Raw genomic sequence first — 24,975 nt, forward strand, 5'->3', positions numbered from 1 at the left:
GCCTTTGGAGGAAGGGGCGGGGGCTGTGGGGTCTGGGTGGGTGTGATGGGTTTGGGTGGGTGTGCAGTGGGTGCATGGGGGGTGTGATGGGTCTGTGCGTGTTTGCTGGGTCTGTGGATGTCTGTGAGGGGTTTGTGTGTGTCTGGGATGGATCTGGGGGGCTGTGTGAGGAATCTGGGGGTGCACAACGGCTCTGTGCACACTCGTGGTGGATTTAAGGAGTTGTTTGGACACAGAGGCACCAAAGGACTCCAACATGTGTCTTGTTCCTCGTGGTGGTCCAGCCCCATCACCCAGAGCTCTCCCAGGACAGTGGCTCCTTCCCAATCTCCCCCTCCTTGCCACCCTCTCTCTCTCCCCAACTTCTTTACACATCAGCAAAAAAAACCACCCAAGGAAAACAGCGAAGCTTTGAATTAATTTTTTTTCATCACTTTTCTTCAACATTTGGGGTCTCTGTTGCCGCTTTCTCCCCTGACAGCTGTTCCTCCAGGCTGAAAAAGAGCTCATTTGTGGTTTACTGCCACCAGTATTTAGATGGAAATAACCCACTACTTATCCTGCACTTGATCTGGTGGATGTAAGAATAAACTCTGCGCCGGTGCGATGCAAATCCCGCGCCTCTGGAGCGGGGATGCTCAGACGCTCCGAGCTCGCCGCCGCGCCGGGAGGAGGGCCGGCTGCGCCGGGGGAGTTTTACCATTTTGTCAGTCAATTATAATAATATTTCTGCTTCCAAATGTTTAAAAAGTTGGCTTCGGAAGGTATAATCATGGCACAGAGGCCAGCCTGACAATAGTAATTAATTAGGCTATTACGCATTCTGCAGTGATAATTGCTTTGCTGGAAAGTCACCAGCCATGAAAAGGACCCGGCGCGTAAATGTAATTTATCAGACGGCGGCGATCCCGTGCCGCGCCTCACCTTGAGCCCACGGATGCTGTGGAGGGAGATGGAGGGGGGAAAATGGGAATTAAGAGTACCTGGATGTTTAATGCACCAGCAGAGCTCACTGAGAGCAGGCACTGAGGGCTCTGCAGGGGGGCAGTGGGTTTGTGTCGCTGACGGGCCTCGTGGTGATGGGGAGAACGGGAGCGATGCCATCCTGATCCCACTGAACCAGGGCTGCTTCCAGGACACTCAGCTCCCCCTTTTTTAGACATTTCTTCCTCTTTTTAGCGCGTTTTCAGATGTTGCCTTCTTGGATGTGGATGCAGGGTTTGGTTCTGCCTCAAGAAAGTGAGAATTTAGGTGTTTTATTATAAGACCTTGATTTTAGGGCTGATGTGGGCTTTTCCCAGGTGTTTATTCAGCTCTGTGTGAGGAAGGAATTACAGCAGTTTCAGTGTTGGGTGAGCCATCCCTGTGCAGGACTCAGAGCTGCTCCAGCAGGAATCTCCCCTGGCATTTGAGTAAATTATCCCCCATCTGGAAAAGATCACCGAAAATGTTAAATATCTTTTTTTCTATTGACATTTCCTAGAATTTTCGTGAGGCTCTGGAAGAGCTCAGTGGGTGCCTGGCTCACCATGTGCCAGTTGCCCACGCTGGTGGTGCCCTGGCACTGACATGGGCTGGGATGAGCCCAGCACAGGGGATGCTGCAGGCTCTTGCCCACCCCACCATGGGGATGCTCAGACCTCCACAGGGATTGCTGAGGAGAGGGAAAGGTTCCCCTTGAAAGATGCTTTGTCTCCATGGTGTGGCTTGAGGAAGGAAATGCAGTGCCAGCAGCTTGGTTTGGAGTCTGGGCCAGCTCTTTGCCCCTGGAATGGATATGGGGGTGCACAGGGACAGGACCAGGGTGATGGAGAGGGAATGGAGAACGTTTGGGCTGGATCTTTGCTCTGCACCTTTCGGTTGATGCCAGCTCAGGGGAGATGCAGCTCTTCAGAGCAGCTGGGGCAGGTCCAGGCATCCTCGTGACTGCTGCTGCTCCTTCCTGTGCATTCCAAAGGGCTTGGGAATGGGGAGGTCACACAGGGCTGATGCCACAAGCAGCCCAGCACCGCTGTGTCCCCACATCCCTACAAATCCCCCATCAGGGCTCACCCCACCGGCAGATTCAGCGGGCATGGCTCTGTCCTGCTCCAGCACATGGGCAGTGCCGGCTCCTGGCTGCCTCCTCCCTTCTTTCCCCTCTTCACTATTATTATTTTAAAGCACCCTGAAGCCAAGCATTTTTGCAGAACGCTGAAGAAAAGCCCCCAAATTCCTCCTCTGCTGGAACCGCGGTGCTGAGAAAGTAGGTTTGTGTACGAGCTGCTATAAAAAGCCCGGCTTATACAATTTTAACAATAGAAAAATGATCTTTGTGCTCCAGTGCCTGCGAGCTCCGGAGGAGAAGGCGGCTTGCTCAGGTGGCTGCTGGATTACAAATGAGCCGTTTGCTTTGGGTTGGAATGACAAGCGATGGCAATCCGGGCTGGCAGGGTGAGCCAGGAGCTCTGCTGGCACAGAGGAGGGGAAAATGCTCCGGTGTGGGAGCTGCCACCAGACTGAGGCCCAAAGTTCAGGCTTTGTTTCATAATTAGCCCATCGGTGGCTTAAGAGCAATTTAATAGATTATTTCCCTGTCATAACTGTGTGTCTGCTGGGTGGGCACCTCTTCCTCCACCACTGGCTGGTGTGTGTGCCCAGTTTGGCTCCAGCTGGACATTTCCCAGCTGGGAATGGGTCACTTCCATCCCTGATGCCTGTGCCCTCGTGTCCCTCTGCTGCCTCATCCCATCCACTCCAGGTGGGGCTGGATGTGAGGGGCAACCAAGGGGACCTGGTGGGCAGCAGCCCCTGCCCCGAGGTGTCATTATGCCTTGAAAAACTGAAGGGAGTAAATGATTCATGCTCATAAATGTTGGATGGGAACACGCAGCAGATTAACGTTGTTGGGTTATTGGGATGCAGCTGCTGTGAGTGTCACCAGCACCCCGGTACCCCAACGGCCGAGGGGGACAGGGACAGGAGGACGTGTCCCAGTCCCGGTGTGAGCATCACTTCCACCCCCAGCACCACCCTGGGAGGGCGGCTGGGGAAGGATCTGGCCCGGCAGGCACAACAACGGCCGGCCTTCTTTATTTCTTATTTAAGCGCCGACATTAAATTATAATTTTCATTTACTCAGAGCGCATCAATGATTTAGGGCGACGTGACATGGCAGCAGCGCGAGGAGTTTAGCCACAGGCAGCGAGCGGCTGCGCGGGGCACGGAGCGGGCGCGGAGCCGCGCCGGGGGGACCCGTGTGCCGGCTGCGGTGGCACCGATCCCGCTGGCTCGGCCGGTTCCTTCCTCCAAGCCCATCCCTGACCCCTTTATCCCTCTCCCCGCAGGTGATTGCACTTAGTAAGAGAAGCAAGGAGGCTGAGACGGCTTTCCTGAGCGTTTACAAGCAATTGCTCGAAGCTCCAGGTAAGCAGCGCGGTGGCGACCTGGCTGCCTAACGAGTCGCGTGCCGGTGCCCAGAGGAGCCAGCGAGGACCGCGGCACCGTCCCCGGCACGGCTGGCACCGTCCCCGGCACGGCTGGCACCGTCCCCGGCACGGCTGGCGTCGCCGACCGCGGCCGGCGCATGGTGCTCTGGAGATCCCAGCCGAAGAGAGGAGAGGAAGCAGCTTTTGCCGTCGCTGTGTTTCAGCCCCTGAGCCAAATGCATCTTGACATTAGGAAAGGAATACATTTGCTCAGCCCGTGTAGTAACACTGCGGCTATTCCCACTTGTCTGTTTGACGGTAAGTTGACCGAAACGACCGAGCGCCGGCTCGCAGCACGAGCCACGGGGACATCCTTCCTCTGTCACCTTGTGGCCAGGGAGCCACGTCGTCCTGGGAGGGGGAAACCGAGGCACGGGGCAGCCCTGAGGTTTGTGTTGGCAGAGCTGGTTCTAGGGACAGGTGAGGGGCTGAGAGCCCCCTCCTGCTGCTCCCCACTTTGGGGGATTTCATGTGCGCCAGGCACGGAGCGTCCCCCGACGCGTCGGGGACTGAGAGCTGCAAACGGCTGAAAATGCGTGGAAAGGCTCCTGCAGGGCCACTAATTCATTTTCCAGACATTTAGGAATAACAAAATGTTTTAATGATTTCTTAGGGGAATTAGGGAGACATATTTTTGTCCTCATTAAATTTTCTCCTGTGCTACGAGAACCAAATGTCAGCTCGGTTTCCAGAACCCAGTTATCTTCCCTCCCCACCTCCCCGCGCTCACCCGCCGGCTCCTCCTGCCCGCACACGCCTGCACATGGATGCACACACATGCACACCCCAAAACTGCTTCCCTGTGCTCTCTGCACTCCTCCTTCTCCTCTCTCTGCTTTCCACAGCATCATCTCTTGCTCCCCTCCTGCTCCCCAAATCCTCCCTCCCACGGTTCGTCCCCGTCTGTTCCATGTCCACATGTCTCTTGACAGGCAAACTCTTTGTGGAATACTTTCCAAGCGCCACATAAGTCCTGATTCGACATTTTTTGCTTTGAATGGCTGCTGTCAACACAAATCTCTGGCAGAGACTGTAACGGAGCCTGATTGCTCAGCAAGTATTTTGATAAGTGAGCTGGCTGTGTGTCTGTAATTACGGGAGAAAACCGTAAATCTTTTGGATATTGTTCACACAGATGTGGCGTGAAGGGAAGGGGGGGAAGCAGTAAAATGTGTTAAAAGCATAATTAATGTCATTGTTGTTGGGGATGATTTGATTTAAGGCTGACTTTGACTCGTGGAGGGATTCGTAGGGCGCTGGTGGATGTGTTTGAGCAGGTTGGGATGGGGTGGCAGAGGAGAGGCCATCGTGGTGGAGAGGTGACAACACTATGGAGGTACTGTGGGTGTCCCATGGGTGCACCACGGGTGACCTGTGCTCCTCCTGGAGCCAGGCAGCAGCAGCATGGAATGTGGGCAGGGTAGAATGGCCCTGGCACCGGGATTAGCTGGTGATCCCCAGGGATACAGGTGCTCCCTGCAGCTGTGTCTGTGTGAAGGTGAGGAGCACTCAGAACTGCTCCCGTCCCTCTTAGTGAGCATCCAAAGGAGGGCCGTGGAGACGGTGAAGGGTCTGGAGAAGGAGCCATGTGAGGAGCAGCTGGGGGCACTTGTTTTGTTCAGCCTGGAGAAGAGGAGACTGAGGGGAGCCCTCATCCCAACCCACAGCGTCCTCACGAGGGGCAGTGCAGGGGCAGCTCTGATCTCTGATCTCTGTGAGCAGGGACGGCACCCAGGGAATGGCTGGAGCTGTGTCAGGGAAGTTTAGGTTGGATATCAGGGAAAAGTTCTCCCCCAGAGGGTGCTGGGCACTGCCCAGGCTCCCCAGGGAGTAGACACAGCCCCGAAGCTGCCAGAGCCCTGGGAACACTTGGAGCTCTCAGGAATGCACGGGATGGGATTGTTGGGGTGTCTGTGCGGGACCAGGGGTTGGATTCCTGGATCCTTGTGGTCCCTTCCAGCTCAGGATATTTTGTGATTCTGTGATCCTGCTGCAGCGCTGCCGGTGCCACTAAAGGATGGCCAATGACGCCAGCTAGTGGTGGCACTTATATATGTAATTAATTAATTAATTAATTAATATGAACTGAGGGGGATGGAGTGATGGATCAGCGTGCCAGGGCAGGGACACACTGTTTCCCAGGCTGTGCCACTGGTGGGTGACCCTGCACCATGGCCCCAGAGTGTGCAGTGCCCTCAGGTCCTGTTTAGGCACACGTGTCCCTCATGTCACCCGTCACCCATCTGTGCTGCGGGTCGGTGTCAGGTCTAACCTGTCCCCGTGGAAGATGTGATCCATGGAGGAAGGGACCACGCCCCAGTATCTCACCTGTGGTGGCAGAGCCAGCCCCACAGCCAAGGATGGCGTTTCCCAGTGTGGCATTGGCTCAGTGTAGTTATTCCAGCCAGGAATTTGGAGTCTGCACTGCCCTGGCTGTTGCAAAGGTTTGCTCTTCCCTTCCCAAAGCTCTGCTCCCACCTTTTAATCCCAGGCTGGCAGCTCCAAACAGGGAGGCACACGGAGGCATCACCCCAGCTGTATTTCACCAGCAGGGCTGCAGCTCATGGGAAGGAAAATGCTGACCTGAGGAAAATCCCTGGTGCTTTCTTGCTCAGACCCGTTTTTCCCATATTATTTCTCATCTTGGAGGCAGGAGGAGTTGCTGGTGTGGATCGAACAGGGCCTGTCCCAGTGTTTATCCCCACGGAGGCAGCTCACAGGCTGGCACGGAGCCTCCTGCCAGCACTCCCAGGGCTGGGGAGCGCAGGGGGGACCCCAGCAGCCCCCAGAGCGTGGGGTTTAATTATCCATATCCTTATCTCCACTCACGTAGTTATGGGAGTTATTAATGGCTGTGGGAGCATCCAGGCTGGCTGGGGCTGTGCTGCATCGCTGCCATCCCACACCCTTGTGTGGGGAACCAGCCTGTGGGATGCTGAGCTGAGACACACCAGGAGCTGGAGGATGCCATGAGCATCCCAGGAGGGTCCCAGCTGGAGCCATGTCTCTGTTTCAGTGTCAAAGCTGACAGCGCTCAGCATCTGCCTCTGGATCCTCGTGGCCAAACCTCTAATTCCATCCATTCGTGGGGCCTTTGTGACGTCCAGCAGAAAGAAGGGATAACGTTCCCTGTGGAGGATGCTCCAGGGGCTTTTAGTCTGGCAGTCACTAATCCTGGGAGGACGCTGTGGGGTGCAATGCTGTGGGATGGCAGGGCAGCAGTGGGGCAGACAGACGCCCAAATCCCATTTGGAGGAGCACGTGCCTTGGCATTTCTTGTTTGTAAGGAGCATCCACGTGGGCATGGACCAAATCTTGCATCTTCTGGGCAGGTTCACCCCAAAGCCGTCTGGTGCTGTGTTTGACCCCCAAATCCCATGACATGGCCTCCTTCATCCCCCTGCCATCTCAGCCATGGACTTGCCGAGCAGCAGAGCTGCTCTGTGTCCTGTTCTGAGTGGAGGCAGACAGTTGTTGGAATTTTTTTAAATCACTGTTATTATCTTTTACCCTTGGATGCCTGCCACGCGTCCGTGCCATACGGTAGCGTGCCCAACTCCATCCCACTTCCCTGTTTGCCTAACTTTTTGACCCTGGAGAATTCAAATCTATTTTCTTTCCTCTTCTTTTCCATGAAAAAAAAAAAAAACCCAACAAAAAAAAACCCCAAAAAACCCCAAACCTACATTAACCTGGCTCAATAGGAGGCATTTTCTTGAACTTATTAAAAAATCCAGACTTGTAAATTAATTTGTTCATGTTGTACAATGGCAGTGCAGATGGACTCATTAGCATGCACACAACAAATAATTATAGATGAATTTTTAGCTGGCCTGCTTAATGGGCTTGCTGGGTTAATTATGTCAATGTATAATTACATCAGCCCTGGGAGACATAATGGCACACCCCGCTGAGCAGACACTAGCTAATGATGGTGTAATGCTGACAGAGGGAAGACGGACGGCTCCGGATGCACCTGCTTACCTCGGCACAAACCTCCATTGTCTGCGCCCAAACCGGCCCTGCCGGAGCCACCGGTGCCGTGGGAGGTGATGCCCCCCTGCCCCCTGCCCGTCCCTCCGTGCCTCGGGGCTGGCAGTGAAAGGCAGGACGCCGGGGAGATATTCCCATGGCACCTGGAATGGCGGGATGTCCCCATGGCTGCTGGAAAAGCAGGACCTGGGGGTGTCCCCACGGCGCCTGGAATGGCAGAAAACTCAGGATATCCCCAGGGCTCCTGGAAAGGCAGGACCTGGCGTGTCCCCAAGGCTTTGGGAAAGGCAGGACGAGGGCTGTCCCCATGGCACGGGGAGGTGGCAGAGGGCTGTGGAGGGCCATCCCTGCTGCTCACCGCCCGCCCCACATCCCGCAGACGCCGCTCCTGTGCTGGAGGCTGCCCGGAGCCTGGAGGATCGGCTGCAGCAGCTCCAGCGCCTCGAGCCCGAGCCGCCGCCCCTGAAGGAGCTCAGCCGGCCCTGGAAGAAGCACCCGGAGCTCGGCAGCACCAAAGGTACCGCCCCGCCGGGGGAGGGTGGCAGCCCGCGGTGCCCGGCGGGGCTCCCCGTGCGCCGCCTCTGAGCATCCCCGGAATGCAGGGTGGGTCCCAGGGCCAGGAGCTGCCCCCTGGCCACCGCTGCTGTCCCCTCCGCAGCCGTGTGACTGTGTCCCCCCGCAGAGCGCAGGGAGGGGAAGTCGCCGGCAGCCGAGCCCCCGCTCCCCGGCCTCGACGGCAAAGCGCCCAGCACAGAGACCTCGCTGCAGAGAAATGAGGCAGACAAGCAAAAGTACGTGGGCGCCGGGAACGGGCTCGTTTTGGGGCGCTGTGAGGACACGTGGCTCTGTCCCCGCTCCTGCACGGGGGTGTCTATCCATCCCCATTCTCCTTCCCTTTGCTGCCCAGTTGGGAGCGGTCACGTCACGCTCAGAAACCTGACACGGTCTCAGACTCTCCCAGTGTCAGTCTGTCTGTCGATCCCCAATCCCAGGTGGTTTTGGGGAAGCAGCAGGCACGGGCACAGCCGGGACAGGTCCCTCCTGTTGTGCCCTTGCGCGGTATCCCTGGCACATGGCTTTGCTCAGACTAGTGGGTTGAATCCAGGTCGCTGTATGAACCTCATTAGATGACCTTTTAATTCGGAGGCTCCGGTGCCTTCATTGTTATTCCTTAACACGCTGCACCGGGAAACAAATGAAGAATCTTTAAACCCTGAATTGCAGATCTCTGCGAGTAAGTTCCTGGCAAGTGCAGGCTATAAATAATGCAGAATAACTTTCCCCTGATTGCTTCCCCCTCCTCCAGTTAATTACAGGGGGGTGGGCTGCCATCCCCCCCTCAGAGGGGTTTCAGCCTCAGGCATCAGGCACCATTTTCAACCCAAAGTGAATTTTTTTACACTTGGGGCAATAAATATTAGACATGTTACCCCTTAACATTGATCGGTAACACAGCTTGGACGCATCCTGGTATCCACTTGTGGGATTTTCCTGGCTTCAGTGAGTGATGGGGTAGAGGAAGGGACTCGGTGAGGGGTCTCTGTATGATTTTGGGGGGGCTGTGGGGTTGGCACGGCCGCGGTGCCCCCGGTACATCCCTGGTGCCCGTCTCTCGCAGGGGCCTGCAGGAAGCTCAGGTCACCTTGGCCGCTCGGCTGGGGGAGGCAGAGGAGAAGATCAAAGTGCTCCACGCAGGTAGTGGGGCCGGGAGAGGGGCTGCTGACCATGGAGGGGCCGAGCCCCCACCCCACAGCTCACCCTCCTCTTCCTCTTGCCAGCGCTGAAGGCCACCCAGACGGAGCTGCTAGAGCTGCGCTGTAAATACGACGAGGAAGCGGCGTCCAAGTAAGCTCCCAGCAGGGCTGGGTTGTGCTCAAAGCTCAGCCAAGACACTTCTGGCAGCACTGGGACATCTCCGTGGTGCTACTTGAGGAGCTGAGATACTTCAGAAACATCCTGAGTCGTGGTGTCACTGAAACTGCAGGAAAAACAGAAATTCTCCAACAACATTTTTTAAGTGTTGGAGAACCCAGGCATTGCTTTATTCTGTCCGGGATGTGCAACAGAAATTGTTTCATCCACGCATGCCCGGGTTGTGCAGTGAAAATCATTTGATCACAGCTGGTTTTGTACCAGACCTTTCATGTATTTGTACATAAAAACCCCACAGAAATTCACGTTCATTGGTCTCAAAGACACAATTCTTAGTATTCCATCCCCTATTAGTTATTTATCCCTTCACCTTCGATGCTAATTGGGTCCTCATCTTTTCCCAGACCAGGTGTCTCCGACCCAAGGGGGGTGCGGGGGGAAATGTTTGTTAATGTTCACTTATCTCCTGTTTATCTCCTGGCTACTCCCAATTCTTCCCCAGTGAACCGGAGTCTTTTGAAGAGAAACTTCAATTCCCCTCCCCCTGGGCAAAGGCGAGCAAGCCCCTGACTAAAGTTACAAAAAAAATTTTGAAAGTTGTATAATTTCCAACAGCGAGGTCCTTATCCCTCAGCCTTAACCCGTGTTCTGGGCTGTGTCTGTGCCTCCACACCCGCTGACACCTCTTGTTTTCTGTCACAGGGCAGATGAAGTCGCCATGATCATGACCAACCTTGAAAAAGCCAACCAGGTGAGCCAGGAGCTGACTTTGCAGGAGCTGGTGGAGTTGGCCCTGCAGAGCCCAGGGTGCTGCACACACCCTGAACATCTGTGTGGCCTGGATGTCTGTCCCCAAAACTGATAAGGGGTTGACAGGCACCAGGATTGGAAATCCCCACAAAGGAGAGCTCAGGTTTCCTCCCTCTGGTGGGACCCCCTGCCCCATGTGTGGGGTTAAGGGTGTGTTTGGGTTTCTGCCAGGCTCAATTTGGCTGCTGGAGCTGGCACTTGTCACGTCCAGCCTCTCACGGGTGTTTTAGGGCACAACCCACACTGTTCCTGTGTTAGATTCCATTGTAATCTCTCTTGGTCCTGTCCATTCCTCTTAACTGGTTTTATTTTATTCTGAAAATGTAGGTACAAATAAATGCATGTGGATAATGAAAGAGGTCTAAAGAACAATTTATGTAAATAAAACCATCCTTTTGGGTGTTAAAAAAAATTGTGTCCTGGAGATGGTCTGCAGCCAGTGCTGAAGGATGGGGATCAGGAACTGTGTTAGGACATGGGGACCTTAAATACATGGGGGGAGCTTAAATATCTGGGCTGGGCTTATGATGCTGGGGGTGGGAGTGGGGTGCTCAGGAGAGGCACAGATCGGGGCAGATCCTGGACCCTGTGTGGGGTGGGATGAGCTGCAGTGCCTGGTGTGATTCCTGTTCTGTTCTCTTGCAGCGGGCGGAGGCGGCGCAGAGGGAAGTGGAGAGTTTGCGGGAGCAGCTGGCGGCCGTCAACAGCTCCCTGAGCCTGGCCTGCTGCTCCCCGACGGGCACCACGGGGGTGAGAGCATCCCCGGGGTCAGGAGCACCCCTGGGGGCCAGGAACAGCCCTGGGGCCAGGATCAGCCCCGGGGCCAGGAACAGCCCTGGGGCCAGGAGCATCCTTTGGGGCCAGCGGCGTCCCACTGCAGCTGGCAGCATCTGTCACAGCCAGGAGCATCCCATAGCACTTGAGAGCACCCCGCTGATGCAGGAGCACCTTTTTGTGTTTGGGAGCACCCACCATGTTGGGGAGCAAGCCCAAAATGCCTGAGGAGTGTTTTCACCCAGAGGTGGTGGCACTGGCTGTGCCCTTCTTCCCACGGAGAAAGGGACATGCACCTCCACAGCACTGAAGTGCACCTGGGAGACCTTTAGGGGCAAAAGGAAGGTCTGTCCCTCCCCAGAGCCCTGTCACCAGGGTCCCCAGTGCACCAGGCTGAGCCCTGGGCTCACCTGCTTCCTATGGGGTCTTGTTCAATGGGGAGGGTGGCCCTTGTCCCCACCTTGGGTGGCCGGGAGCTGACAGTGTCCCCTCTCCCAGCAGGACAAAGTGAACTATTCCATGTGCTCAGGGTCGAGGCTGGAGGCAGCTCTGGCTGCCAAGGACCGGGAGATCCTGCGGCTCCTGAAGGACGTCCAGCACCTGCAGAGCTCGCTGCAGGAGCTCGAGGAGTCCTCTGCCACCCAGATCGCCGAGCTGGAGGGGCAGCTGGCCGCCAAGAACGAGGCCATCGAGGTGCGCCCGCGGGAGCTTGGGGCGTGCTGGGGGTGGGGGACGTGGGTCTGGCCGAGCTGTGTGGCCACCAGGAGCCGGCTGCAAGGAGTCCCCTCCTCTGCTCTACAGAAGCTGGAGGAGAAGCTGCAGGCACAGGCTGACTACGAGGAGATCAAAACAGAGCTGAGGTATGGCTTGACCAGCACCCACGGCTGCCTTGCCGGTGTCCTGGCACGCACAGCACGCTCCCACAGCCGTGACATGGCCACGGCCACCTTGCCTCCCTCTCAGCACCCCCTTGTCTCCCTCCCAGCATCCTGAAGGCGATGAAGGTGGCCTCTGCCGGCTGCAGCCTGCCCCAGGCAAGTGCCGCGGCGCGTCCCGAGGCGCTGGCCGGGCTGTGCCAGCCCTGCCGACGGTGCCTCCGCCGCCTGTCCCCATCTCGGCTTGGCTCCTTGCAGAGCATCTCGAAGGCAGAGGAGGCCCTGCTGCTGGGGAAGGAGGCTTTCTACCCCTCCCAGAAGTACCTGCTGGAGAAGCCCAGCCTGCTGACCAGCACTGGTAGGGACCCTAGATTCTGTGCCATCCTGATGGGAATATCTGTGGGAATGTGGGTGGCAGGGACAGATCCTGCCCTGACTGTGGTGGGGTGGGATGTCACCTGGGGAAACTGAGGCAGGAGATGTTTGGCTGCAGGGCTGTGGCCAGGGGGACTCTAGTGTGTCTCCCTCTCTCTCCTTCATCTCTAGAGGAGGATCACTCCGAAGACGAGTCAGGGAAGGATCCACTGGGCATGGAGCAGCCGTACCCATCCCCTCACCACGCCCCGGCCGATGACCCCGCATCCCCCACTCCCCTCCCAACGCTGCCTGGCCCTGGCATGGCCCCCGATGGTCCCCGGACTTTCTCGCTGTCCCCCTTCCCGGGGGGCGAGCGTCTTTCAGGGGACCCCAAGGCTCCCCACCTCCCGCTGCCCAGCTACAAGAGCGAGAGCAGCAGTGGGGCACCGCCCTTCCCCTCCTCCTTCTTCGGGGCCAAAAGCAGCACCGTGCACCCCGTCCCCGTGCCGGCTGCCAGTGCCACCAGCCCGCCCGGCGAGCCCTCCGAGGGCAGCGCCGGCAGCTCCACCGAGGAGGAGCAGCTGGACACGGCCGAAATCGCCTTCCAGGTGAAGGAGCAGCTGCTGAAGCACAACATCGGGCAGAGGGTCTTTGGGCACTACGTGCTGGGGCTGTCGCAGGGCTCCGTCAGCGAGATCCTGGCACGGCCCAAGCCCTGGCACAAGCTGACGGTGAAGGGCAAGGAGCCGTTCATCAAGATGAAGCAGTTCCTCTCCGACGAGCAGAACGTGCTGGCCCTGAGGACTATCCAGGTGCGCCAGAGAGGTGAGTGGTTGGGGTGGCCCCTGCCAACGGGTCCTGTCCCAGCGCACCCCAGCTCACCCTGGCTGCACCCTGGGGTGCCCCACGCCGTGGCAGGGGGCTCACCAGACTGTGATGTGCTGGGATGCTGGTCCCAGCAGTGGCACCCCGGGATTTTCCCTGCTGGGATGGAGCTGGCTGCCGGGTGGGATGAGCCCTGGCAAACGGCAGCAATTAACAACAACCCATGGCTGTGGAAGCTGCATCCCCGGACGTGCTTTACTCATTTATTCTGACAAGTGCCATTTAATTATTCATTAGGCTGTTCCATGCCGTATGAATCAATGTGCTCGGGAATATTTCATTAAAATAATGAAGTTTTAGTGCTGCGGAACCTTGGCACAACATTGGCACTGCCATGGAATGGTGACTCCCTTCTCTGGGGACAGTGGCTGCTGGTCACTCCAGTCCCCGTGGTGGCACCAGGACTGGACAATGCATGCCCACGGTCCATGCACCTGCTGGTTTCATTCTGGAGGGCTCTGATTTATCCCCTGGATCTGATCCATCATTAACACTTGTCCTGCACAGCTAGGAAGGCACAGGGATGGGGACGGGGGCATGGTCTCTGTGCCCATGTCTCTGCTCCTGGTGGGGAGAGGGTGCCCTTGGCTGGGATGAGCAAGGTGGTGGGAGATGCCATGCCAGAGGCAGGAGCTGACAGCCAGGGCTACCAAGGCTCCCTGTGCTCCAGTAGCGACTAATTGGGAGTGACATTTGTCTTCAAACCAGCATCCCTAAAAATAACCAAACATGAGGAGCAGTAAATACTTCCTGACATACAAGTGGAGCTTGTAAAACCAGCGCCGGTGACAAAGCTGTTATCCTGCCTCTTTGATCAGGTAGCATCACGCCACGGATCAGGACACCGGAGACCGGCTCCGACGACGCCATCAAAAGCATCCTGGAGCAGGCAAAAAAGGAGATTGAGTCGCAGAAGGGAGGTAGGTGCTGCCATGGGGGTGGCTCCAGGGGTGGCCAAGTCCCTGCTCTGTCCTGTGGCAGCAGCACCCAAAGGGGTGCCAGTGGCTGGGTGCTCTGTGGCTGTGGGTTCCATCCCAAAAATTAGCTTTTTTGGGGGTGTTTTTCCCATTGACATCCATGGAGAATTTTAGGGCATGTTGGAAGGAAATGCCATGTGGGATGGAAGAGTCCCTGTGCAGCAGAGTTCAGATCTGGGTTTTCAGAAACTTTGGATGCACTCTTTTCCTCCCCCCTGCCCCAAAGCAGATGATTAAATGAGTATTCAGGATCCATCTGGCACAAGGAATCATTAAAGCAGCTGCTCTCACAGTCAATTACAAGAAATGAAATACATTAAAACAGGTAGTCTGCTGAGAAAGCAGAATCCCAGAGAATTAAATTAGACGGGAATGGTGGAAAAACAGGCAGGGAAAACAAACATGTTTATCTATCACATTGCTGGTAATGGGATTTATTTTGCAATCATCAAAAAAGAAGTTGGCTTTGAGTTGGGCTGTTGAAGCTGTTGCTTTGTGGATGCTGCTGGTCCAAACCGGATCAGGATAAACCACTTTTCTCCCACACTTTGAGTTGTGGCCACACAGTAAACGGCGCGTGCTGCTCCTCGGGGCTGCCCTCGCCCCTTTTCTCTGCAGGGGAGCCCAAAACGCCGTCGGCGTCGCAGGCAGTGGCCAACGGGGCGGGCGGCAGCAGCTCGGAGGACGCCATCAAGAGCATCCTGGAGCAGGCGCGGCGGGAGATGCAGGCGCAGCAGCAGGCGCTGCTGGACATGGAGTCGGGGGCCAGCGGGCGCGGGGGGGACGCGGCGCCCGCCGAGCGCTCCACGCTGGCCACCGTCAGCCAGAACGTCGCCCCCGCCTACGTCAAGCAGGAGGAGGGCAGCGGGGCCAGCCCCGGCCCGCCGCAGACGCCCCTGGCCGTGCTCTCCCCCGCCGCCTTCGTCCAGAGCATCATCCGGAAGGTGAAGTCGGAGATCGGCGACGCCGGCTCCTACTTCGACCAGCACTGGGCGTCGGAGCGGAGCCTGCTCAGCCGGCCCTACACCTCCGTGTCACCTTCGCTGTCCTCCTCCTCCTCGAGCTACTCCAGCATGGCCAACGGCCGGGGCTGGCCGCGGGGCGAGCCCGGTGAGGGAGGCACCAACGAGGACGAGCTGCAGCCGGCGGACGAGGAGCCCCACCGGCTGTCGGAGATGAAGGCGGAGGGAGCCGGCGCGGAGCCGGCGGCTGGTGGGCGTCTGTCCTACTACCCCACGTACGTGCCGCGGACCCTGAAGCCAACGGTGCCACCGCTGACGCCAGAGCAGTATGAGATGTACATGTACAGGGAGGTGGACACGCTGGAGCTGACCCGGCAGGTCAAGGAGAAGTTGGCCAAGAACGGCATCTGCCAGAGGATCTTCGGAGAGAAGGTACCAGCCTGGAGAGAGGGGGTCTGGTGTCCTCTCTGCTCCATGACCCAGAGCCTGGGGCTCATTGATGGCCTTCACCAGCTCCTTCCGGAGTCTTCCTTTCCCCTTGGAGGACTCCCAGTCCTCGGATCTGACCCAAACCCGGTCTCCCAGTGGCCACCACTAATTGGTTGGTGGCACTTCCCACCAAGAATGCCCAGTCCCCTAAACAGAGCCCTTTGGGGACCAGCCTCCCACTCCCTGGGTATCCCAGGGGCACCCACCATCAGCACCCATTGGCAGGGGGCAGAGGGTCCAGACATGCTGTGGGGCAGCGGGTGGCAGTGGGTGGCATCCTGCTCCCCCTCCCCTGACACAGGGGTGGAGGGCAGGCAGCTTCCCAGCACTGGGGGGGTGCACCTCACCTTCTGTGGGTGACACCTGCGTGGTGCCCAGGTGCTGGGACTGTCCCAGGGCAGCGTCAGTGACATGCTGTCGCGGCCCAAACCGTGGAGCAAGCTGACGCAGAAGGGTCGGGAGCCCTTCATCCGCATGCAGCTCTGGCTGTCAGACCAGCTGGGCCAGGGGATCAGCCAGCAGCCCACACCCTCGCAGGGTAAGTGACATCACTGTCCCTGTGGTCCCCATGTGCCATCAGTGTCCCCACCACTTCTGTGTCCATCCCCTGCATCCCAGTGAGTTTGTCCTGCTCCCACCCCAGCACTGGGAAGAGCTGTCCCTGCCAACTCCAGTACTAACACCCGGATCCTGGGAAACCCCCTTCATCCCCAACCCCCTTCATTTAAAACAAAAATAAAAGGAAAGCCACATCAAAAATCAGGCTTTGGGCCTGACATAAAGCAGTAACTGGATTTTTTTGTGTTATATTGGTGGCATTTTCTCTCTTTAATTATTCCACCACCACCACCTCCTGCTTCGCTGTAGCCACTGGAGAAGCTTGGCTGGTATCCCTCTTCTCTAGAGGGCAAAGCCACAGGCATCCCCCAAATGCCCTTCCTGCTCCTGCCGGGTCCCTGCACTGTCCCCTCCTGCTGATCCCTCTCCCCTGGTGTCACACAGCCAGCCCGGCGGAACCCCAGCCGTCCCCCTCACCGCCCCCCAGCCCCACTGAGCACGAGAAGGGCTGCCAGGAGCCCCTCACCCTGGCCTTGGAGAGCAGCAAGGAAAACCAGCAGCCCGAGAGCCGCTCCACGCCTGCGCTGGGTGGGAAGGCATATCCCAACAGCCAGGGGCCCGTGGGCATCCAGGAGATCGTCGCCATGTCCCCCGAGCTGGACACCTACTCCATCACCAAGAAGGTCAAGGAGGTCTTGACGGACAACAATTTAGGTGCGGACCCTCTCTCCGCCCAGGTTTTTGGGAGCTGCTGGTGAGACTGCATGGATCCAGCACCCCAATTCCTATAGATGCCACCCCCCTCCCAGATGCTTTTCTGTGGGTGCTCATGGGAATTCCAGGCGGATGCTGGCTGGGAAATGGGGTGCACCTGCTCTGCAGGGGGACTGCAGCGCCCGTCCCGCTGCTCTACCCCGCTAACCACCTCTGCTTCTCCTCCGCCAGGCCAGCGGCTGTTTGGGGAGAGCATCCTGGGCCTGACGCAGGGCTCGGTGTCCGATCTCCTCTCCAGGCCCAAGCCGTGGCACAAGCTGAGCCTGAAGGGGAGGGAGCCCTTCGTCCGGATGCAGCTCTGGCTCAACGACCCCCACAACGTGGAGAAGCTGCGCGACATGAAGAAGCTGGAGAAGAAGGGTGAGGGACGGGGTGACACAGCCCCGCTGGGTGCGAGGTGCTGGCTGAGGGGGGTGTCCTGGGCTGGGGGGGCGAGCGGTGCCAGCTGGGTGTCCTCTCCTGCAGCCTACCTGAAGCGCCGGTACGGGCTGATGAGCGCTGGCTCGGACAGCGAATCCCCCAGCGCCCGCTCCGAGTGCGCCAGCCCCGGCGCGCCGCCGCAGGACCTCAGCCTGCTCCAGATCAAGAAGCCGCGGGTGGTGTTGGCGCCAGAGGAGAAGGAAGCCCTAAAGAAAGCCTACCAGCTGGAGCCATATCCCTCCCAGCAGACCATCGAGCTGCTCTCCTTCCAGCTCAACCTCAAGACCAACACCGTCATCAACTGGTTCCACAACTACAGGTATGGGCGCTCCCAGGCTTTGGGGGTCTGATGGTGCCACGGAGGGGGTGTTACTGTTCCCCTTCCAGCCTTCCCCATCACTCTTCCCTGGATGGGTGGTGCAGACCCACTGGAGGTCCCCAGGTTGGTGGGTGGTGTTGGCTACCATGATCAAGTCATGTTGAGCATCTAAAGCGGTTTCCATGCTCACATCCACCTGCTCACCCCAGAGCGCGATCTCTGCGAAGGGGGAGGAAACTCCTTAAGGAGGCTGCTGGTGCACGGGATCCACCTCCACAGCAGCCCAGCCCTGGGGAGCGGCACAGGTTTCATCCCTAGGTGATATTGCAGTGGACAATTTGTCCACTGGCTGGAGGCACGGCATGGGGCAATGGGTGGTTGTTGCCAGCCCTCCGTGGTTGTGTCCCGCAGGTCACGGATGCGCCGAGAGATGCTGGTGGAGGGCGCGCAGGACAATGACACGGACCCGGAGCAGAGCGGTGGGACAGCCATCCCCGGGCGCCGGGCCCCCCCCAGCCCCGATTCGGACACCGAGGATCACAAACCCGTGTTCGTGGGGGGCGAGCCCCCCTGTGCCGCCGTTCCCGTGAAGGTGAAGGAGGAGCAGGGGGATCCGGGTGGCTGGAGCCGCCGGCGGGACTCACGCAGCCCGGCTGGAGCGGCCGAAGGGACCGGACCTCCTCAGGAGGAGCGGGGGGCAGCCCCCCACGCCGCCGCCCCCAGCGCCGGCAGCCTCCCACGGCGGGGAGGCCGCGCCAGTGCCACCGCTGGGGGACCTCTACCGCCGCCACCGCCACATCCCGACAGCTCCCAGTCCTCCGCGGGGTCATCCCGTTGCAGCTTGGTGGTCTCCCCAACGTCGCCCTCGGCAGCTTCCTCACCCGGCCTCACCGGCTCAGCCTCGCCAGGACCTTCCTCTGCCGGGCCGGTCTCGCCGGCGCTTCCACCGGCTCCTGGCCCCCGGCTGAGCACCAGCGTCCAGCGGCGCCACGAGAAGATGGCCAACCTCAACAACATCATCCACCGCCTGGAGCGGGCTGCCAACCGCGAGGAGGCCCTCGAGTGGGAGTTCTGAGCCCCCCGCCACCCTAAATATATATATACACCCCCCACACATATATATATATATTTTGATAAATGCAGTGTGCACCAGGAGGTGACGAGTGGCTGGCGCCACGGAAGAGAAGCGCCCATGAAAAAGAGGGGACCCCCCGCCCTCTGTGAATCCACCCCATCCCTCTGGCTTTGTTTTAAATGTGAAAAACTGGGAACAATTTTAGAAAAGAAAAACAAAAAAATCAAAAAATATTTATAGACCTCTTTTAGATATTTTAATAAAAGGATACTTTGGAATTTATTAACAGCTTAAGCTGCTTTGATATTAAAGATAGCTATAAAATCAAGATGATGTAGCAGTCGTGTCATTAAATGTACACTGAAGTCTTGTAGTTTGCCACTGGATGAGATTAAAAACAAATAAACAAAACAAAACAAAAAAAAATAAAACCAACCCACAGAAAAGACTTTTTGAGCAAAGCCATCAAGAAGCACTATGAGACTGACCAAATTTAAGAAACTTTTGCAGTTTCCACCCCTGTCTGTAAGACACTGCATCGCTTCTGCCCCAGCCAGAGACTGCGTCCTAGTCCCTGAAGACTCTAAAGCCCCCGCCGCCATCGAGTATGTATTTAGTTCTGGTGGTTTATGTTTTTGGAAACCTTTGTAACACAGAATGTCCCGTGCGGTTGTATATGTTGTAGAAATGTCTGCAATAGCCTTCTGGAACAAGATGTAGCATGGTCCCAACGCCGTCCCTCGCGCTTCCTCCAGCCGGCAGCCGGTGGCAGCTCCCATCCGGCATGGTGCGGCTCGTGCCAGCTCCCAAAGGAAGAGAGAAAATGAGGCAAAAGCAAAGAAAGCAACCTGAGTGAGCTTGGGATTTTGGGGGCGGGATGGGAAAATGTCCCTGGGTGTGATGCTTAAGGATGGTACCAGCTTGCTGGGGATGGATATCCATGGCATCCCCGTTCCCCATCCATTCAGGAAAGAGAAAGATGGAGCCTCTGAGCTTTGGCCCTGGAGCAGCAGTGCTTGAGGTGAGCGCCCAAAAATTGTGAGCCACCCACTCGCAAGCTGAACTTTTTAGGGAGAACTTTTTTAGGGAGAGCGCCTGGGCAGGAAGAGCATCCCCTTCCCACAGCCATGTCCCAGGAAGTGGATGTCAGTGATGCCAGGGTGAGCTCTGGGATGTCACATCAGGCTCCTGCCTAAACTGGGCAAGCTCAACCCTGAGCTGGGCAAAGCACCACCGAGCTTTGGCTTGCCAGGGCTGATCCTGTGCAGACACAGGAGCTCAGTGGTGGCACCATCCCGGTGTGGTCCCTGTCACCTCCCTGGACCCACCGCCTCCAGCCGGCCTCTGCTAACGAAATGCCTTTAACCGATGTGGAGTGTCCCACACTGGGCTGCTCTGCCCTGTCCCCTGCCCACACGGCATCAGCCATCGCCCACCAAGGCCCTGCCAGGCTCCCGGGCGATGCACTGACTGATTTTCCACTGTAGACGTTTTTATCAGAATAGAAGGTATTTTTGTATTCGGGTGGTAGTGGACGAGCAATGCTGCGTGAGGGCACAGCTCTCCTTGCCTGCCTCTCCTGCCCTGACCAGCCCCAGGGTGCCCATGGCTGCTCTGCCACCGTGCTGTGGCAGGTGGAGGTGTGACCACTGACTGCCTTCTCCGTTGTGTGCTAGAGGGAGCTTTAGTGGAACGGGATTTGAGGAAGCACTTAGGATAGTCCTGAGCACGGCAATCCTGTTGTATGAAAGCCAGCGGGACACACCGGTCATGTTTTTGTTAGGCTCATGTTCTGTACTTCAAAAGTTTCTATGAGATCGATGAACTTTGTTTAACAATTTTGGAAGGAACAAGTTCTGTAAAGAGCCACTAAATACAGAAGTTGGATACGACTCTGGCCTTGGGGTGTGTTTTGTCTGGAGGTGATGGAATGGGAACTCCTCTCACACTTAGCCAGTGTTGGCACCCTCAGAAGTCACAGCTTTGCTTTGGGATTGTGGCAAGAGCTCTCCTTACCCCAGTGACTGGGGGATAATAAAAAAGAGGGTGTTCAAGGGGGTTAGTCCAGCTCAGGGTGTGATCCTGCCCCATGAAATTCCTGTTCTCATCCCTGCTGCAGGTTTGCTCCTGCCCCTGGAGTAGCTCAGCATCCTCCAGCGCGAGTTTCAGTTTGGTTTAACATAAAATCATAGTTTCCTGGAATGGTTTGGGTTAGAAGAGACCTTAAGGATCATCTTAGCCCTGCCATGGGCAGGGACATCTCCACTAGGCCAGGTTGCCCAAAGCCCTGCCCAAGCTGGCACTGCTGCTGGCACTGTGCCCCAGCACGGCTCTTGTTCGGAGCCAGCCGTGGCTGGGCAAGTCGGCAGCTTCTGACATCAGGCAGGGCTGTTTGTGTGCTGAATTAATAAATCCATATGTTGCATATCTGTTTGAGCTTGTTTGTCAGCTAACATGTTGAGAAGGACTTATTTTTGATGGATATTGAACGTCTGGAGAAGCTGTGCCAGCTGCCATGGAAACCAGAATCTTCCCCTGCAGCAAAGGACGGAGCCACATGAACCATCTGGGTGCTCCGGGTGCAGCTGCACCCTGGCTGCCCTTGGCACTGCTCCAAATGCCAAATTCCATAGGGGGATGCCGTGTCTGGCCAGGAGCAGGCTCCACGCTCTGCAGGGGTCTGGGTGAGCAGGTGAGCCTGGCTGGCTTCGTGCCTCAGTCTCCCCAAGAAGAGATTGCCCAGCCTCTGCCAGACCCCGTGTTAAAGAGAAGCTGGAGACATTCATGCAGGTGGGATTTGTGGGCAGGGACATGGGGACGTGCTGGCCACTTTCACAAGGGCAGAGCCCTTGGTCCCTGTGTAGCATCAAGAAGGGGACAGATATTTTGTCCTGGTTAAAAGAAGCTCTGCCATGGGACCATCCTGGCACTGGGTGTCCTGATGTTCCCAGGGTGACCTCATCTCACCCCATCCCTGCAGGCAGATATGGGGCTCCAGGGCCCTGCAAGACCGTGGCATTGGCCATGTCCCCTTCAGGTGACACAGCCCGTGACCAGCCCTGCAGACATGGTGGGGACAGAAGGAGGACTAAAATAAAGCATTAATTCCCACCTGGACCCTCCTCCCCAGGGGCTTAAAGGTACAAACAAGGACCATGGATGGCAGGGAAGTTCTGAAACAACTTTTATTGTAGAAAAATCTTGTGCTTGTCCCAAGGGAGCAAAGGGAGCTGGAGCCACCCAGCCCTAAGCCAGGGCACCCTGACTGCTCCCCTTTGCTCCAGGGTGGGTCACCACACCTCTGGGCCTGCAGCTTGAGTTTCTGATGTGGAAATAAGATAGAAACACAGGCATGAGACACCAGCTTTGCTCTGGTTTGGCACATGAATCATTCCTCATGCTCTGCTGCTGACACACACGTTCCCATTTGCCACCACGAGCGATGCTTCCCCTTAGTGAGCTGGCACGGGGTTGATGTGCTGTCCCAAAATATCCACCAGCAAAGCAGTGCCCGCAGCTGCTGAACTCCCCCAGGGTCTGACTCCCCCATATTCGCCATCCAGGCTGCAAGCAGCAATTGCTCCCTGTGTAATGCCTGGGGCTGGGTGTCACCAGCTCCCCGGAGCGTGCGGAGCTGCTGCTGCCATTAAGGAAGGGTTGCACTCGCTGATATTTTCATTTCAAACCACATCCTGCTGGAGCAGAGGGATCTGGCAGAGCTCAGCCGACCTCAGCCTTGTGCTGGGCCAGGAGGGGAAGTCAGTAGCAGGCTCTCCGTTGTGGAACCCACACGGGAACTCAGGCGAGCGAGATCCCATCAAAATCCTCCTTCAGAAGTTGTCAAGGCGTGATCCCACTGCAAGAGCATCAAGAGGCCCCAGCAGAGCCAGAGCAGCAATCAATTTCCAGGAAGCCTCAGTCAGTGAGTGGTTTGCAGTTTGCTTGTGCTGAGTGGAGCACCCCAAACCCACATGGGGGCAAGGCTGGAGGGCACCCCTGTGGTGCCCATTTCACCATCACAGAGCAGCACTGGTGTCCCTTGGTGCCGAGCCCTCGTTGGCACCACCAGCAGGTGTCTGCCACCACCACAGCCACGTCTGCACATCCCGGGGTGAGGAGGGGATGGGCCCAGCACCAAGGATGGGGACCTGCCCCAGTTCCTGGTAGGTTCCCAGGGCTCAGGCACCGCTCAGGGCTGGGGGCCACGCCGCCTCTGCTGCCAGTCCTGCCGCAGCCGGGCCATCTCCCGGCTGTACTGCTCGTGGAGCCGGCAGAAGGTGGACGGGCTCTCCGCCACGGCCGCCCCGGCGCCGTTCGACACCCGCCGGCGCGGCGGCAGCGGCGGCGGCCGCGGGTTCCCGTCCTCATCGTGCCCACCGCAGCCAGAGGCGTCGGGGGGCCGGCCCGCCCCCAGCACGTTGTTCCACACCGCGCAGCCGTTCTCCTTCGGCAGGATGGCGGGCAGAGCGGGCAGCCGCTCACGGGAGTGCTCCAGCCCCGACGGCTTCGGCTTCCAAGGGCCGGGAAGCTCCTGGGAGCCCCCACATCCTCCGGCCAGCCCCCGGCTCATCTCCTGCAGCTGCTTCTCCAGCTCCCGCACCACCAGCCGCATGTAGTCAAAGCTGGCTCGGGACAGCGACTTCACCCACGACTCCATGGCCGCTTGGCTCTCCGCCGCCAGCACGTAGGTGCGGGACTTGCTGCCGCCAAAGCGGATGGCGAAGGCAAAGTTCTCGGCTGAATCGCAGAGCTCCACATTGCAGCCCTCCAGCACGATGACGCCCACGGGCTCCCGGCTGTCCCGCTCCTCGAAGTAGAAGAGCATGTTGCCCTTGAGCACGAACCAGCGGCGGTGATAGGCCGTGTGCCGCTCGCCGCGCTTGTAGAGGAAGCCGGCGTTGTCGGCCGGGGAGTCGCAGGTGGCGTAGAAGGCCAAGCTCCGCTCGTTCAGCTTCATGGCTCCGCGCCCTGCGGGGACAGAGGGTGCTCAGCGCTGCGCCTTAATTGCACGGAAACGAACCATCGGCTTTTTGTTCTTGCTGGCAGCAGCCCCGGCGCCCAGGAAATGGAGCTACTGAATAAACAACCCCGCGATAGTTGGGATAAGCCCGCTCCCAGGCAAGGTGCTGAGTCCGGCGGATGCCGGGTGGGCTCTGGCTCCCCAGGGCTCACTGGGGATGAGGTTCACCCCCCCACCACCACCCCAGTAGAGTGTTTTCCCACGGAGGAGCCCCAGGCAGGGCCTGTCCCGGTGCCTCACGTCACCTGGCGCAGGTGACCTTCCCGCCGGCGCCGTGTTTTCCGTGTCGCGCCGCTCCTCCCCGCGGCGCGCACGGAAGGTTTTGGCCGGCACCGTGGATCTGGCTGCCGCTCCAGAGAACCGTGGCCGTGAACCCTGTCAGCCGGGCAAGGCCACCGCTCCTCTTGTCCCCTAATCGCTGGTGGCCTCGCCGTGCCAGACTTTGCACTCACCTGGACTCTACCTCCGGTCTGCGGCGGTCACCAGCATCAGCGACACGCGCGTGGCCGTGGTGGCCGTGAGAGCGCTGGATCCGGGGTCGGATGGTGCGAGGGGGCTCTGGGGCACCGCTCCCGCACGGTCACCTTTGTCCTCGGCTCCCACCGCCCCGGCCCGCCCCGGCCCCGCGGGCGGAGCGCTGCACCCGCCCGCCTCCGCCACCGCCCATCCCCGCGGCCGCGGCCGGGAGGGAGGAGCTGGAAAAGCGCTCCGGAGCTCGGCTCCGGGGCAGGGAGCTCCTGGCTCGGCCCAAAACCCGCGGCAGGTCACGGCTCCGGGCACCGGGACTGAGGGCCGGGCAGCACCGCGGAGAGCGAGGGGGGAATGGGGGAGAGATGGGGGCACGCATTGGAGGGTGCAGGGGATATGCACATCCCGGGGTGAATGTATGGATTTACTCAGGGGAAACCCAGGAGTTTTGTCCTGAAGGTGGCTGCACGACGTTGAATTTTTGATCACATTCTGGAGGCAAAGAATTGGGATTCTGGGAGCATCTGGCAGGGAAGGGGCAGAGGTTGGTGGATGAGGTGGATGACACAAGCCCCACAAGGAGGGTTGGTGGCAGCAGGTGGACTGGTCCTGTGTGGGTGGGGGATGCTGCAGGGGTCCAGGCTGCAGGTCCTGGCTGCTCTCCTGACCTTCCAGCCATATCCACACAGCCAGGTGTGGGGTGGTCTCAGTGCAGAGGGACAGAAGAAGCTGAGTGGGGACAAGCCTCCAGTCTGGCTTCTGCTCTTGGTTGGCCTTCCAGGCTCACAGGACCACCTTGGCAGTGTTGCTGTCCTCACCATGTCCCAGTAAATGCCAGCGTCAAGGATTTGTGCTCCTTATCACTGTCCCTTTCCTCCAA

At 58.3% G+C, this 24,975-nt stretch overlaps 2 protein-coding genes across 10 annotated transcripts in view; one reads left to right on the forward strand and one right to left on the reverse strand.

Moving 5' to 3' along the window:
- CUX2 (cut like homeobox 2) overlaps positions 1-21,034 on the forward strand; it is a 63,628-nt gene extending 42,594 nt beyond the window's left edge. Inside the window, exons 2-20 of one of the 8 annotated variants that reach the window (XM_053959725.1) lie at positions 3,327-3,405; positions 7,840-7,977; positions 8,143-8,251; positions 9,079-9,155; positions 9,239-9,305; positions 10,035-10,083; positions 10,788-10,892; positions 11,415-11,609; positions 11,718-11,776; positions 11,902-11,950; positions 12,050-12,149; positions 12,338-12,973; positions 13,852-13,953; positions 14,629-15,404; positions 15,840-15,999; positions 16,464-16,733; positions 16,965-17,153; positions 17,259-17,532; positions 17,944-21,034. In XM_053959725.1, coding sequence (XP_053815700.1) covers positions 3,327-3,405; positions 7,840-7,977; positions 8,143-8,251; positions 9,079-9,155; positions 9,239-9,305; positions 10,035-10,083; positions 10,788-10,892; positions 11,415-11,609; positions 11,718-11,776; positions 11,902-11,950; positions 12,050-12,149; positions 12,338-12,973; positions 13,852-13,953; positions 14,629-15,404; positions 15,840-15,999; positions 16,464-16,733; positions 16,965-17,153; positions 17,259-17,532; positions 17,944-18,607 — 4,098 coding nt within the window. In that variant the 3' untranslated portion in view covers positions 18,608-21,034. Of the gene's footprint in view, positions 1-3,326; positions 3,406-3,505; positions 3,726-7,839; positions 7,978-8,142; positions 8,252-9,078; positions 9,156-9,238; positions 9,306-10,034; positions 10,084-10,787; positions 10,893-11,414; positions 11,610-11,717; positions 11,777-11,901; positions 12,150-12,337; positions 12,974-13,851; positions 13,954-14,628; positions 15,405-15,839; positions 16,000-16,463; positions 16,734-16,964; positions 17,154-17,258; positions 17,533-17,943 lie in introns of those variants that run through there. The other 7 variants (XM_053959726.1, XM_053959723.1, XM_053959724.1 and 4 more) reach the window with 7 other exon arrangements.
- Positions 21,035-21,694: 660 nt separating this feature from the next.
- On the reverse strand, positions 21,695-24,217 carry PHETA1 (PH domain containing endocytic trafficking adaptor 1). 2 transcript variants are annotated; one of them, XM_053959502.1, is made up of 2 exons: positions 24,080-24,217; positions 21,695-23,575 (listed from the first exon to the last, which is right to left on the reverse strand). In XM_053959502.1, exon 2 carries the CDS (start codon positions 23,562-23,564, stop codon positions 22,797-22,799), a length of 768 nt encoding a protein of 255 aa, XP_053815477.1. In that variant the 5' UTR covers positions 23,565-23,575; positions 24,080-24,217; the 3' UTR covers positions 21,695-22,796. The 2 variants fall into 2 exon arrangements, with proteins under 2 accessions (XP_053815477.1, XP_053815478.1); XM_053959503.1 differs by having other exon boundaries at positions 21,695-23,606.
- Between the last annotated feature and the right edge of the window lie 758 nt (positions 24,218-24,975).

Source organism: Vidua chalybeata, chromosome 18, assembly GCF_026979565.1.
Source record: "Vidua chalybeata isolate OUT-0048 chromosome 18, bVidCha1 merged haplotype, whole genome shotgun sequence".
In the NCBI taxonomy this organism is placed as follows: domain Eukaryota; kingdom Metazoa; phylum Chordata; class Aves; order Passeriformes; family Viduidae; genus Vidua; species Vidua chalybeata.